The sequence below is a fragment of the Talpa europaea genome (genome assembly GCF_964194135.1).
Source record: "Talpa europaea genome assembly, chromosome: 4".
Taxonomy (NCBI): Eukaryota; Metazoa; Chordata; class Mammalia; order Eulipotyphla; family Talpidae; genus Talpa; species Talpa europaea.
The window spans coordinates 126,863,071-126,879,097 of record NC_140070.1 but is presented as its reverse complement, the minus strand read 5'-3'; the positions used below and the strand labels follow the sequence as shown (position 1 = coordinate 126,879,097).

Here is a 16,027-nt window from a genome sequence, read left to right as displayed (position 1 = left end):
TATCAGGGCTTTGAAACTCCACTAAACACAGGTGTTACTGTGAGTTGTCCCTGAACTTGTATATGCATCAAATACTAATTTATGCTAAGTAAAACATTTTCCTGTACATATTCTTCCCCATTTTAAATGTAGATTAATGTTATAATTTACAATCTACAAATTTATTTAATAGGGCCTCCCCGGTGGCGCAGCAGTTGAGCGCTGGGTTCTGAAGCTGCCCACAGCCTCTGCAGTGCTAGTTCGATCTCCAGCCACTGGGTGAGGGTCCCACATGGCGCACAGACCTCTCCTGCTGCCTGCTGCACCTCTCAGCAGTGTACTTCGTCAGTCTGCCTGCTCTGCTCTCCGTTCTGACTCCGGTGAATTCTCTCACCCTTCCGCACTTCTGACTGTACCCAGTGCTTGTATAAATAAATAAATCTTTAAAAAAAATTTATTTAATAGTTACACAGGAGTTTTAGATCATTGTATATAGTTAAACACAGTACCTTTAAAGGAAAGTAAGCTCCCTAGATGAAAGAATGCTGGAAACCACTGCTCAAGGTCTAGCTTAATTAACCAGGTTTATTAGCTCTAGTCAGTCACAAGTGACTCACTTCCGGACGTGTGAATGGGGCTCTAAACATACACTAGAACCATGGCCTTGGGAACTCAGCCAAAAGTCACAATGTAGATTTTTGCATGTCATCACAAATCTGAGTCATGAACCTTGGAACGTCACTAATCATTTCTAATCCCGAGTTTCCTCTACCATAAAAAGGAGTTAACACTATTACTACCAGGCTCCACAGATGATCCAGTCAGAGAAGGGCTGGGTTTGCACAAAAGCCAGCTTGCAATTCTACTAAGGGTGCTATTTATTATGATGATCCCTTGTCCCTATAGCAATCCAGAAACACACTCATGTGCGCATGCAGCAAAAGCTGAAGTCTAAGGCACATCTTCCATTGCATGCAGCACTTACCCGTGTTAGGTCTAGCGAGTCCCTGCTCAGAACCATTGGAAGAGTGAAAGAGTTTCAAGTGGGGTTTTAGACCATGGATTAAATTCTGACGACTTCTACAGTGATTACAATAACCTGGAGAAAGTTGAGAGTTCTGTTTTTTACAAAGAAATATGTATGTGTGGATCAAGTTTTTAAAACTGGAAAACAGGTTCAATCATTTTTAAAACTAGTCAAGGTTATAAAATCCCTCACAAATTCTGTGCAATGGAAAATTGCAGGGCTTTAAAACAGATTTGAAAAGAACAGTAAATTTATAAGATACAGAAGCTGATGTTTGAGGATAAGAGTTGATGCATTTCTAGAAGGAAATAGAAATGAAATTTCTTCTGTGAAAAGCATAGAAAGTCCATTTAATACTTTTCTTTTACCTTTATAACCCGGTACTATTTTGGAAATGCTTAGTCATTCTGCTACTGTCAGAAATAGGAATTGTGGTTTTATGACTACTTTGTGTGAATAAAACAATAAGTCTTCTAAAATGATGCAAACAAAGGCATGATATTGCAGAGGATGAGCTAGTGACCTTCCAACGCCACTCATTCTATTCTATTATAGAAAGACAGATTTTAGAAGAAGGTATATAGTTTCTGGCTATGGAGGAATGTAAATAAGATCAATTCTAGCAAAGACACTGACTTACTGGAGATGGTGTCAATGCTGCTGACGCTGTCTGCATTGTGCAGCTGGTGCTTGTGAAGCTGCCTGTAGAGGCTGAATTTGGCTAATTTACTGGGCTTTCCTATTCCTTTCAGTTTTGAATCCATTTCATCTCTCTTTGGGCTGGGCAGATTTTTACTGGGTTCATTTTTATATTTGTTGCTTAAGGATTCCATGGACTCTGTTGTTTCACCCTGAAAAAAATTAAAAAAAAAAAAAGACATTGCATAAAGAAAGGACACATTACACTGTAATATGGTTCTGCATATCAAGGCAAGCTAGGGTGTAAAGTGTACGTGATGGAGGCTCCCTTCCAGATTCACAATGTGTGGTTCAGCCCCAGCCACCCGATTCCCAATGGGGGAAGCATGTGAATTGTGTAAATACTACCAAAAGAATTCCAGGTGATCCACTGTAGTTTCTCCTTTAGTAGGCCAAATTCCTGAAATTGCATACCAGTTAACTTCTTATCTCAAATACAATTACATGAGTTACACTTACTGTTGAGGTTCTGAACGTCTTCCCTTGATTAACATTAAGTCATGCTTTTTCTGGCAATCATTTTCCCTGTTACCTATTCACTAAATTGCTGTTTTCTCAGAAAAGTGACCATCAGCTCCAGCAGTAAAATGAGATGAAGACTGTCAAAAATTTTTATGAAAATACTGATATTTTGGTAGCCATTTTAGTTGAAATAATAAGCATATGGGTACAGGCATATAGATATTTTGGGAGCTCTTGATTTGAAAGGCACTCTGAGGCGCTGTTAACCTGCTTTCAAGTAGAATTCCTAAGTGACCCCAGACTGATCCCAGAATTCCTAAAGGACCACACTCTTCTATTTTTTGCAAGTCTTCAGGTAATTAAAGTACAAAAATAGCTTGGCATTTACTTCTATTAAGAATGCATATTGTTATTTAACTTAAATCTCAATTGCAACTCAATTTTGTTTATGTACTTTTTTCCAAATAGGAAATCAGTCCTTAAGTGGAAAACAAAGGAGCTGACTACAAGGTAGCAAATGTTCTATTGGAGCTATTTTCTGTTCTTACCAGAGAGACTGAGACTAAGAGATCTAAAGTTATGGACTAGCTAGGTGACAGGTTGGTTTTTGAACTCAGCTCTGTCTGATGTTCAACTCAATGTTCTTTACTCCTGCAGAGACAAGCCACCTTTCATTCAACCAATCAGCCATGTTATTAAGACATATGTATAAATTATTTCCATTTCATGCAACTCCATAATGGTGAATCTTACCGTGAGGGAACCCAGGATTTGCCCCACAGGAACACGCTTCACACTGCCAACATCCGTGAGTCTGTGTTCATTGTCATCCCACCTTCCATAGGCCAGGTCAATCCCGCCAACAAAGGCCACTGACTGGTCAATGACGACAAGTTTCTCATGATGAGCCCACAGGTAAACAGAGGATGACACATGATCGGGGTGCCTCATCACCTTGAGAGGAAAATGAACCCCGATATGTAACCACTCAAAATGTCCTTCATATTATAGTAAAATAGGTCCATTTTCTCACCTCAATAGCATTCTCTAGAATTCAAATGTCAAAATGTGCTATGTATACATGCACACAAACCCCCCCCCAAAAAAAAAAACCCATCCAGACATCTAATTTTATGCTCAGTATTGAGGAGGGGAAGAAGACTCCTAATTACATTTTTCAAGCCTCGACTGCCCTATCTTATTTTAGGACAACTGCATTCCATTTCGTTTGAAGTTGGCAACACATTTCAATATAGTTCAACAAAGTTCAAATATAATATCCATAGTTGATTTTCCTGCCACCAACTCCAAGAAAGATTATGTCATATCTACTATTATCTTGAAAACCTAAACAAAAATCCAACATCTAACTCTGGGAAATTTTTAATAAGTGCATTGATATTTTGGCAGTGACTGAGTTGAAATAGTAAGCACATGAACATAAGCATGTAGATATTTTTGGCAGCTTTTGATTTGAAGGGTACTTTGAGAAGTTATCAACCTCCTGCTTTCCAGTGGAATTCTTTCTCACTCCAGATGGATCTCTATCCTATATCTTTAAAGATTTATTTATTTATTTATTCAAGCACTGGGTACAGTCAGAAGCATGAGAGGGTGAGAGAATTCACCAGAGCCAGAGGGGAGAGCAGAGCAGGCAGACTGACAAAGTGCACTGCTGAGGGGAGCAGCGGGTGGCAGGAGAGACCTGTGTGCCATGTGGGACCCTCGCCTGGCGGCCGGGATCGAACCGGCGCTGTAGAGGCTGTGGGCAGCTTCGCAACCCAGTGAGCAACCACTTTATCTTTAAGTAGAAACATTCCAAAAGCCTTGGAGAACTCTTTTTTAACATCATATTTTCTAATTAAAGTAAAATATAAAAAACATAAAGTTTACCACCTTAAGCATTTTTGAGTGTACATTTCAGTGATATTAATTACATTCATATCGTGTAACCATCACCATCTGGGAACTCTTCTCATTTCATGAAATTAAAAACTCTATAGTTGCCATAATCGTAACCCCTTCTCTCTTTTCTGCAAACCCTGGCAACCACCATTCCATTTTCTCTATGAAATTGACTAATGTAGACATCCCTTATAAATGCAACAATATAATATTTATCTTTTTGGGGATGACTTATTTTACTTAGAATGTCTTCAGGTTTCAACCGTGTTTGCACATGTCATCAATTCTTTCCTTTTTATAGCTGGATAATATTCCTTTATATATATATAGGCCATAGCTTGTTTATACAGTCAGCTATTGATGGAGACTAGTTTGCTTCTGCAATTTAGCTATTGTTGAATAATAGTGCTTTGAACATGTATGCATATCTCATGTACAAATATCTCTTCAAGACCCTGCTTTTGATACGACTATATAACTAGAAGTGGAATTGCTGGGCCATATTGTAATTCTATTATTAATATTTTAAGGTACCATCACAGAAGCTATTCAGTTTTATGTTCACTTCAGCAGTATATAAGGTTCCAATTTCTCCATATCATGGTCAATACCTATCATATTTCTTTTTTAATAGCCATCCTAATGGAAATGAAGTAGTATTCATTGTAGGGTTTTTTATTTGCATTTCCCTAATGACAGTGATGTTGAGTGTCTTGCATTTATTCATTGACCATTTATCTTCTTTGGAAAAATATCTATTCATATCCTTTGCTCATTTTTTCAATCAGGTCATTTACTTCTTTGTTGTTGAGTTTTCTCTATATTCTGGCTATTAATCCATTTTTAAATGGATATGTCTTGTAAATAGTTTCTCCTAATCTGTAGGGTTTCATTTTACCAATAAGAGTCTTTCGCTAAAGAAGTTTTAATTTTCATGAAATACAAATTGCCTTTTTTTTCTTAGATTACCTATATAATCACCGCCAAGTCCTCTGTGGTAAAGTTTTGTTCTATGTTGTTTCTAAGAATTTTATAGTGTTAGCTGCATGCTTAGGTATTGCATCCATTTTTAATTAATTTTGTATGTGGAGTTAGGTATGGGTTCAACTTTACTCTTGTGTGCAGACTTCCAGTGTTCCCAGTGTTCCAATAGTCCTGGGCATCTTTGCTAAACATCATTTGTCCATCTATATGAAAATTTATTTCTGGGTTTTCCCATAAAATATATAGAAGGAAATATAGGCGAAACACTACGTGATTTGCACATCAAAGACATCTTTACAGACACATCACCCAAAGCAGTGATAGTGAAGGCAAAGATAAACAGCTGGGACTACATCAAATTAAAGAGCTTTTGCACAGCAAAAGAGACAATAACAAAAACAAAGAGAAACCCCACCAACTGGGAGAACATTTTTGCACCCAACACTAATGATAAAGAACTGATCACAAAAATCTGCAAAGAGCTGATGAGACTCAACAACAACAAAGAAAATAATCCGGTCAAAAAATGGGCAGAAGAGCTAAAAAGAAACTTCTCTGAAGAGGAAATGCAAATGGCCAACAGGCATATGAAAAAATGTTCAACATCACTTGTCATCAGGGAAATGCAAATCAAAACTACCATGAGATACCATCTTACACCAGTGAGAATGGCACATATTAAAAAAACTAGCAACAACAAATGTTGGCGAGGGTGTGGAGAAAAAGGAACTCTTCGGCACTGTTGGTGGGAGTGCAAACTGGTCCAACCACTGTGGAAAGCTGTGTGGAGATTTCTGGACCTACTAAACACAGAGCTTCCATATGATCCAGCACTTCCACTCCTAGGTATTTACCCAAAGGACACAGAAACATCAATTCCAAAGAGCACCTGCACCCCTATGTTTATAGCAGCACTGTTTACAATAGCTAAGCTTTGGAAACAACCCAAATGCCCAAAAATAGATGACTGGATCAAGAAGATGTGGTACATATACACCATGGAATATTACTCAGCATTCAAAAAAGATAAACACATGCAATTTGCAGCAACATGGATGGCGCTGGAAGGGATCATGCTCAGCGAAATAAGCCAAAAAGAAAAAGAAAAATACCGGATGGTCTCACTCATAGCAGGAATCTAGAAAACTTAAATAAGGGACCAGGAAAATGAATAACTATAAGAAAGTGAAAATCAAAATCAACAAAAAACTATGAACCAGAGACACTTTTAGGGGGGCGGGGGCGGGAGGGGAGGGATTGGGGTCAGAATGGGGGTGTTGCAATTGTATGGGGAATATAACAATAAAATTTATAAAAAAAAGAAAAGAAAATTTATTTCTGGGTTTTCTATTCTGTTTCCATTGGTCTATGTGTTTATCTTTATGTTACTACCAACCACTCTGTTTTGACTACTGTAACTTTGTAGGAAGTTTTGAAATCAGTTCAGTGTAAGCCTCCCAACTTTTTTCCCCCAAAATTTGTTTTATCTATTCAGGATCCCTTGAAGTTTTATATGTGTTGAGTGAAGTGGTAAAAGCAGGCATCTCTGCTTGTTTCTGATCTTTCAGTTTTTCACCACTAAGATATGAGTTTTTCATATGAATTTTAATATGTTGAAGTAGTTTCCTCCTAATTCTTCTTTTGCTGTTTTTATCATTAAAGGGTGTTGAATTTTGACAAATGTTTTCCTATATCAGTTGAGATAATCAAATTATTTTTGCCTTCATTTTGTTGATGTGGTATAGTAAATTGATCAATTATCATAGGTAGAACCATCTTTGCATTTGGGTTGGTTGTAGTGTATAATTGGTCGTAGTGTATAATCCTTTTGGTGTATAGTCTAGTTGGTCGTAGTGTATAATCCTTTTCATATGTTGCTGAATTCTATTTGTTAGTGTTTTCTTGAAGATCTTTGTATCAGTGTCTGTAGAGGATGGTGGTTTGTGGATTTCTTTTTTAACAGTGGCTTTGCTGTCAGGCTAGCTTGCCTCACACAATGAATTAGGAAGTATTCCCTCTTCTCCCTTTGTTTTGAAAAGTTTAAGAATGATTCATATTAGCTCTTTTTTAAAAGTTTGGTAGAACATTATATTTAAATCTGAAATATACAACCTAACTTTAGAACTTAAGAAAATAGAAAAAGAACCAAGCTAACCCAAAATTAGCAGAAGGAAGGAAATGAAGGTGAAACAGAAATAAAGGGAATAGAGAAAAGACAAATAATAGAGAAAATCAGCAAAACCAAATTAGTTCTTCAAAAAGATCAACAAAACTGAGAAAATCTTAGATAGACTAAGGAAAAGAGTTAAAAATTCAAACACTAAAATCAAAAATTAAAATAAGGACATTATTGCCAATGCTAGTGCTTCATTCACTGATGAAGTCTCCAGATACAACACTTTTATTTTTGTTATTGGGAGATTTCTAAATACTGATTGAAGATCCTTACTAGTTGAAAGTCTATTCATAATTTCTGTTTCTTTGTGACTCAGTTCTGATAGATTTTGAGTTTCTAGGAATTTGCCCATTTCATTTAGGTTATACAATTTGGTAGCATTTAATTGTTCATAGTACTCTGTATAATCCTTTTTATTCCTGTAGCATTGGTAATAATGTCCTCATTTTAATTTTTGATTTTATTAATTTGAGTTTTTACTCTTTTTCTTAGTCTAGCTAAGGGTTTATCAATCTTGTCAACCTTTTTGAAGAATTAATTTGGTTTTGCTGATTTTCTCTCTCTCTTTTTTTTTAATTCTCTATTCCCTTTGTTTCTGTTCCAATCTTATTTCCTTCCTTCTGCTAACTTTGGGTCTAATTGGTTCTTTTTCTGGTTCTTTAAGTTCTAAAGTTGTATGTTTGAGGTTTTTCTTCTTTTTAAATATAAGCATTTATAGCTATAAATTTCCCCTTTAGCAAGGCTTTCACTGAGTTTCCTAAGTTTTGGTACAGTATTTTTTCATTTTAATTTGTCTCCAGATATTTTCTAATTTCCCTTATGATTTCTTTTTTGATCCACTGGTTGCTTAAGAGGTTTTTATTAATTTTCACAAATTTGTACATATTTCAATTTTACTTCTGCTATTGATTTCTAATCCCATCCTGCTGTGTTCAGAAAATTACTCTTGTGCAATATCTGCCTTTTCAAATATTAATGTTTATTTGTGAAATAACGTACGATTTACCCTGGAAAGATGTCTCATATGATCTTCAGAAGAATATATTTTGTTGTTAGGTAGAGTGTTTTTTATGTCTGTTAGATCTAGTTGGTATGCCTTATGTTTTTTGTTGTTGTCATTGAAAATTGGATATTTGAATCTAATAATGTAATTGGAAATCAGAATCTCCCCTTCATAAGATTTGCTGATTTTTTATTTTGTTTTTTGATTGTTGTAGGTTGTCTCTGGCCAGGATTCAGCCTGAGGTGTAATCTGAAGGTCCTCTTAGCTCTTTTTTTGAGACAGTCCTTTTCCATGAGCATGTATGGAGACTTCCTAAATTCCCCTGTTTATATGGTTTCTTTTAAATATCCCAGACTTTAAGTATCTACTGCAAAAAAAGGGGGGAAAGGAGAAATATGAAAGGGGAGGGAACAAAAAAAATTGAAAAAGAAGAGGACACTGGTTCTTTAATCCTTTGGAAGTAGCTAAAGCCAGAGGGGTAGGAACTTGCAATAGCTGTAGAAGGTATGCAGTAATGCAGCCCACCAAGGTGTCTAAATCTCCATGACCAACAATAGATTTTAGATATCAGAACACAGACCCCCAATTTTTTTAGAACAAGATCCTTATTGCTCCCCCTATTTCCCATAAGTTACTCCAAAATACATGCATGGCTATTTGCTCCAGAGCTGGGAAATTGGGGTATGGGCTGTTACTGTCATTGACGGGACAGCGCCATCATGAACAAGCGGTATTTGTTTGGGACTATTGGACACTGCAGACACTATCTGGGGTGGAGATAGCTGGCCATTTGTGGTCTTAGAAACTCTGTTTCCCAGTCTCCTGTTTGCTAATTAACCCCATTTTTGTTGTTCCCTGAGACTGAGTGGTCTTGCAATTATGTGTGCAGGTGAGAATCCATCAACAGTGACCTGTCCTCTAACTTGGCACTGTCTTTGACCCTCTGTCACACTGCGATAGCCTGTTCAATTCATTCATCAAAGCCTTAAGGTATCTCTTTTTTCAATTAAGTACAGGCTTACTGGGAAAAGGGGAAAGAGAGAGGCACCCATACAGTCACAGTAGGTAGCAGAGCTAGAATAAGCATCATTTTTAAAGGAGGAAATCAAATGTAAGATCAGAATCAGAAAGATCTGAGCTGAAAAATTTAATCCCTCTAACTGTGTTTATTTCTAATACATTTTATACAATGTAGAGTGGTTGGTGGGATCAACAACACATTTTCACTTGTAATCAACTTTTATTTGCTGTGTGTTACTTAAAGACAGGGTCTTTTCATCTTACAAGTACAGTTTCTTGCCCATAGGAGGTAATTGAAAGAAATCTGGTAAAAGAATGAATAATTTTTGGAAATGATGCTATCAATAACTCAAATTCTCGGGAAGGGGAAACATTTTCATTTTTTTAACAAAGCAAAATATATAATTGTTACATACTTTAGGCTTACTGGAGATTTAGTTTGTCTTGATGTCTCACAATGACTAGCCAATATTGTAGACTTTAGGTCTTTACTAATGTAGCATGTAGCTTTTTAAATTGCATATCACTTTTATTATTTTATTAGTATCTTACAGGAAATGTTATTTTTAAAACCTCTTTAAATTCTAGAGAAGCCCTCTTTGTTGCTCTTAGCCTTCTAGGGATGTCACAGTATGAACACATCTAAGAGATTCCAGGATTTTCTTAATGAAGAATGTAGAACTTGACAAATTCTTGAGGGGTCCTGAACTTGATAATCTCATGGTATTTTCACTTTTAAAACAACTTTAGGAAGCAGGTTCTTAGCTAAATGATCAAGGTAAGAAACGCAAAACTTGTGAACTCTCCTGAATCCATCAACGTTGGAAGGTTAGCATGCATAGTATTTTGCTTTATTTCTGAGAAGGACACAATGCTATTTATTCAAAATATATATTAGTGAATTCAACAGATTAACCACTACTCAAAACAACACATATCTGAAAAACTCTTACTTACAGACTTATAAAGAAACAACGTTCAGAAATACCTTTATGTTAGGGTGCAGACGCATTAAAGTTCTCTTGCTGTATTCACTGTTGATTCCAAGAGCAAGTTCTACCTCTTTGTATAGCATTATGAAGATCCTCACCCCCTGTTGCTGTAAGAAAAGAAAACACAATGAGGAATTAAAATTTTTACACAATGTAAAAATTATGATTTTCTTTTTAGTCTTCATTTCTGTGCATGTATTTTCCAAACTTTTTTATATAAGTAAAATATATAACAAAATATTTAATGAAAAAGGCAGTAGGAGGTGAAACATAAGTGTATATTAAAACACAAATATCAGAAATAAAAATGTATCTCCCTTTCATTCCATTCCTTGGCATGACTTATCATACGAAGACAAAATGTCAGTATTTGACTAATTACAGTTAGAAAATTGAGATTATAACCTCAACTGCTAAAGGTGTCTGATAGTCTATACCCTTGCATATCTCCAAACACCTGTCATTGAGAAAAGTTTTGACCTAATTTATGCTATAGAGGGTAGGAGGTTTTTTTTGTTTTCAATGAACTTCAATTAATTGAAATAATAGTGTTTCCAAAACGCTGATGCAATAAATTATGCTAAATATTGCTTAAAAGTTTCAGGGATTATTTTTCCTAGAATTTTTCTTTATTTAAAATTATTTAAGTGGAAAATAATTATTTAATCCTCAAAGATGAATGTGTTCATATTCTGAGCTCATAAATAAATTGTTAATTATCTGTTTCACTAGTAAATAACCTCTTCACAAGTCAGCTTCTCTGACTTTCAAAAAACTTGTTTAGCAGCAGCACATGAATTAACATTGATTTATCGTAGATCTTGGACATAAAAGAAAATAGGGTCATTGGGAGAGTCCAGTAAATCAAAACTGCTTGGTAAATGTTACCATGCTATATAAATAATACCCAACAGCTGGTAGTATAGAGAAGTACTAAAAGGAAGCATTTTCTTTTTTAGTTCTGGATGGTGACAGGTTGCTAAACCTATCTTATTTACCCCCACCCTTTAAATCCTTGTGCTTTTCTGGTTTGAATCCTCAGTATTGCTTTGTGATTTGCAACATTTTAATTTGTATTCTTGTTATCCAGCGTCTCTGAAAGCATTCCAAAACTTTCTGCATACATATTCAATTATGTATCTACAACCAGGCATTTAATACCCTAGAAATTAAAGGAAAGAAATTTTCCATAATACGCTCTAGAATATTAGAAAGATAGGCGTATCTAATAAACCATAGTGATAAAGAATACTTTAGTTACTGTTTAAATTAATATTCCCTGGTAATTAGGCATCACTCATAATGGAAATTTGAGTTACAAATTTAAGATTCCTTACTTGGTTGAACATACCTAATTTACTAGAACTGAAAGATTTTACAAAGCTATAAAAATGTGAAATAAACATAAGTTAATATTTTTTAAATGGTCACAGGATATAAAATCTTGGAGTAAACCAAGCACATATATAGCTTGCCAATATTGCTTGGTTAATACTAACAAGCATGTTTTGGCCTCTACATTCCTAATAATTACATATGACATAGAATATATTATAAAATATAATAATATTTTATGTTCTTAACATGTAATATTGCTTCAAAATACTAATAAGCTCTCTCTTAATGTTAGCAATATCTGAAAATATTTTTGAGACATTATACAAATAAAAATATAAATTTGCAATATAAAATATTTTTGGAGGGACACACTGTGTTTATGTTGAAGGTTGTGTTAAGGAAGTCTGAGTACTAGGAGAAAACCCAATTTTGCTCTGAAAAAAAAAAAGGCTGGATAAAAAATATGGCAGGCCTCCCTGGTGGCACAGGCGGTTGAGTGCAGCATTGTGAAGCTGTCCACAGCCTCTGCAGTGCGGGCTCAATCCTGGCCTGCCGGCGAGAATCCCCACTGCTCCCCTCAGCAGTGTGCTTCATCAGTCTGCCTGTTCTGTTCCCTGCTCTGTCTCTAGTGAATCCTCTCACCCTCCCATGGATCTGGTTTGTACCCCAGTTCTTGTATAAATAAATAAATAAATAAATAGATAGATAAATAAATAAATAAATAAAACATTGTTTAAAAAAAGTATGTCATTCCATTATCTCTGGCTAACAGCTGACCTTTGCAATTGCTTATTTATTTATTACAATGCAGCTATTATTGCAATCACACTCTTAAGAATAGACTTGTTTAAAGAAGTCAGGAAATGAAAATGTAGGTAAGAAGAGAACAGATTAAATTCTAATGGCTGAGGAATTCCCCACAACCACTGGTTGAGAGCTCTGAATGAAAACTAGAACATTATTTTATTTTTCTCCCCTACTATTCAGGTTTATTTCATTATTTTAATATTTTAGGATTCAATACTGAGTAACAATTACAAAATAACCTTCCTATTGAATTATATGGCACAAAGTTTAAAACCCAAAATTTCAACCTAAATTACACCACATTACACCTGACACCTTTCATCACGCACGGTTCATTTGTTTCAACTGGATGAAACTCTGCATCTTGGGTTTAGGAGATTATTATTCATAGGTGGTAGCTGCAAATTAAGAATGTCCTGAATCTTACAATTTACCATCTACCTTCCTAACTAATGGATTTTTGAGATAATAGAGATGTTAGCCTAATGGATTATATTATTAGCCTCCCTCTATTAATATTTGACATTTTCTTCTATAGTGTGTCTTCTCTCATTGAAATAAATTAACTCTAAAAGTAATGTGGTACAGACTTTTAAATCTTTTAGCTTAAATATAAATGACTAACAAGGAATTAATTAAATATAAAAAGTTCGTTTTTATGTAGTTTGGTTAACAGCTATTTACTCCCTTATTCACAATAAACAGTTAATTAGTGACAGAATTTCTGTGATAATAAAACAATAAATTACTCTTCTTTTAGTATCATAACACTATCATAAACTCTGAGCTATAAGGGCAAAGGAAAAATTCCTTGGCAATGAAAGTTATAAGAATGTGGATTTATACAAAATGTGGGAAATATTTGTACAACTGAACCCAACATTAGAAAAAAAGAACTGGTGTTAACTCAGAAATTTGAAAAATGCACTTTTAAAGCATCTGTTGTCTGTTTTGCCAATGCCTTTTAGTGGCCTTGAGGAGAACTGTTTATTATTTAGAGAGAAGTATTTATTGAGGAAGTAGGAAAACAGATGGCCTGGAGTTGACTATGTGGTGCCACAGTTTTATCTCTGCTGACCTCAACGACTGATAACATGAAGCCTCCACAGAATAAACTTCACAAGATCTGAATTTCAAAGGATGAAAGTTCTGACCTATTTTTGCATTAGTTTTTAATCAAGTAGACCAGAAAATGCTAGAAACAATAGGAAGTTTTAGGAGCTTTACATGTACAAAGCACATGTCCAGACAATGAAAATAAAAAAAAAAAAAATTTATCGTGAAATCAATGAGGCTTATTTTTGAGCCAGTTTTTTCCCAATGATTGTTCAAAGTGCTACAATCAAAATATTTCCCAAATGCAACCAGTTTCTTTTGACTAAAGAGAGCTTAGTTGGCACATCCCCAGGATAATCAGTAATTGTATCACTTTTCAAGGAAGTCCCCAAGGACATATTTCCAATAATGTAAGAAAATGAGAAGTAAAGGGGAAAACAAGGAGTTGTAGCCTGTGATTTAAAATCAGAAAGTATTGGGATATAAGAACCCAAATGGTCAGTTGTTTTTTCCTTTTTACCAGGTTTGATTAAATTGCAGTTCTCAATGATGAAGACACATTCTCTCCTTTCCAACCATGTTCTCCTAGCTCACCACTTGGATAAGATTCAGTCTTATTTTTCTGTTTTATCTCATGTGACAACCCAGACAGCTTTCCCTCCTATTGATTACTGATCACAACTCTAAAATGAGGACCTAAAGCTGTTTCTGTAGGTCTCCAAGATGCTACTTTCAAAGATTCCTTTGATGCAAATCTCATCAGCTTTAACACGTATTTATTTCTAAGGCTGAAATATATAAGTTGGGTACAGACATACAATTACCATAACTAGGAGCTAACATATCTCACTTTTTCAAATAGTAAATGCAGAACTGTGGGAATCCCTCAGATGCTGGTTTGGGTTGTAAACAGTTTGTCTCTCATGATTGGCTTGTACTATTTTAAATGATGACATTGATATCAAAAGGTCAAAGACACAGGAAAATATCAATTTTGTTATTGCCAGAAAACAAAATACTACATTTTGCCCCTATGAAACAGCAATTATATTCATCTTATATGAGGCAGAGAAACTAAATTGCTCTTTAAAAAAATATGCACAATCAGGCAGAAGAAAAAAATCATATATTGTAATCAATCTGTGGCCCTCTGGGACTCATTAATGCAAGAAAAAGTGTTGTTTTCAACCCCATACTTTGCGAAGCTAGCGGTTTTGTGAAGCTAAATTATTTATGTGAAGCAGTGCTATGAACATCTGGAATGTCAGTTTGGAATGATCTGAGTGTTAAAAATTTATGAAAAATAATATGATGTAGCTATATTAAGGAGGAAATTCTGCTAAGTGAACTACTGAGAAATTAATATTTAATAGTATTATTATTTCCTGAAGAAATTTTTCAAATAATTACGAGCAATTTAAAAATTGTAAGAATTGTAAGTTTCAGGAAACAAATGAAAAGTGGAACAAAGCCCCATTTCGGGCAATGAGAGTTAGTTAGACATGGTTTTTACCTGAGACTTCACCAGGGTTCACGGCTCATTAAAGCAAAGAGAAGTATTGCATTAGAAAGGCAACTGGATGAGTACACTGAGAACAAGCTAGCATGTGCTGGCTAACAGGATGCGGAGGACCAAGTCTGCAGGCTCTTCCTTCTGACTCTGCGTTCATTATCTAAGTGCTGTGGAGTTCATTTAGATGTCTGATAGGTGACTCATGCCCAACTCACCTGAATCTTCCTTACTTCTTCTCACTACCAGGTGCCCCTACCAACACTGTATTTTTTTTAGATGTATTTATTTATGCATACAAGAACTGGAGTACAGGCCAGAGGTGTAGAGGGTGAGAAGATTCACCAGAGACAGAGTGGGGAGCAGAACAGGTGGACTGACTGAAATACATTGCTGAGGTGAGCAGTGGGAAAGTCAGGAGAGGTCAGCCGTGCCAAGTGGGTAGCTCCCTGGCCAGGGATTGAACTTATGCTGCAGTGGCTGCGGAAAGCTTCATAGGTTACATCTTAAGCCCATGAGCCACCAGGGAGGCCCCACCTATACCTTATTTTGATCACATCACCCTTTGTCCATAAAATCTCCCCCACAGTCCCACCCCTACAGTAGTTCTCCACTGCTCCAAGCAAATGGCTCACTTGGCTCACAAAACTTCCACTTCTTGACTGCCATCTGCCTTTCTTGCTTGAATCTGCCATCTTACCTACACTAAGACCCAGGCTTAATTAGCCCTGTCACCTTGCTGTAACTGACAAAACCATCTGAACTCCTGTCTCCAGAACATTTCCTACACCAAAAATTTCTTCTTTACATTACAAAATCACTTGCCCATCCTAAAAAGCCTAAATCCCTTGTGTTGTGAGAGGAGAGGCTTCCTTACCGACCTGCCCAGTAATCTTTCTCCTGAAACTTGACACTGACTCTGTACCAAGCTGACGCTTGTGCAGATATTTAAGCTGTGTCGGGTCAAGAATCATGTATTTTATTTACTTACTTCCCATATGACTAGTCAAGTGCCCCGCACACAGTAGGTATTCAGCAAATACATGTTGATTAAAACCTATAGTGAGAG

At 35.7% G+C, this 16,027-nt stretch overlaps 1 protein-coding gene across 4 annotated transcripts in view; it reads right to left on the bottom strand.

Annotated features, from left to right (window-relative positions):
- The window catches only part of PLD1 (phospholipase D1), a gene marked incomplete at both ends in the record, with an annotated part of 129,235 nt that overhangs the window by 77,338 nt on the left and 35,870 nt on the right, over positions 1 to 16,027 (bottom strand). For 2 of the 4 annotated variants that reach the window (XM_084231968.1, XM_084231969.1), the window contains 4 exons: positions 965 to 1,078; positions 1,647 to 1,857; positions 2,921 to 3,121; positions 10,244 to 10,354. In XM_084231968.1, coding sequence (XP_084088094.1) covers positions 965 to 1,078; positions 1,647 to 1,857; positions 2,921 to 3,121; positions 10,244 to 10,354 — 637 coding nt within the window. The remainder of the gene's footprint in view (positions 1 to 964; positions 1,079 to 1,646; positions 1,858 to 2,920; positions 3,122 to 10,243; positions 10,355 to 16,027) is intronic. The other 2 variants (XM_084231970.1, XM_084231971.1) reach the window with 1 other exon arrangement.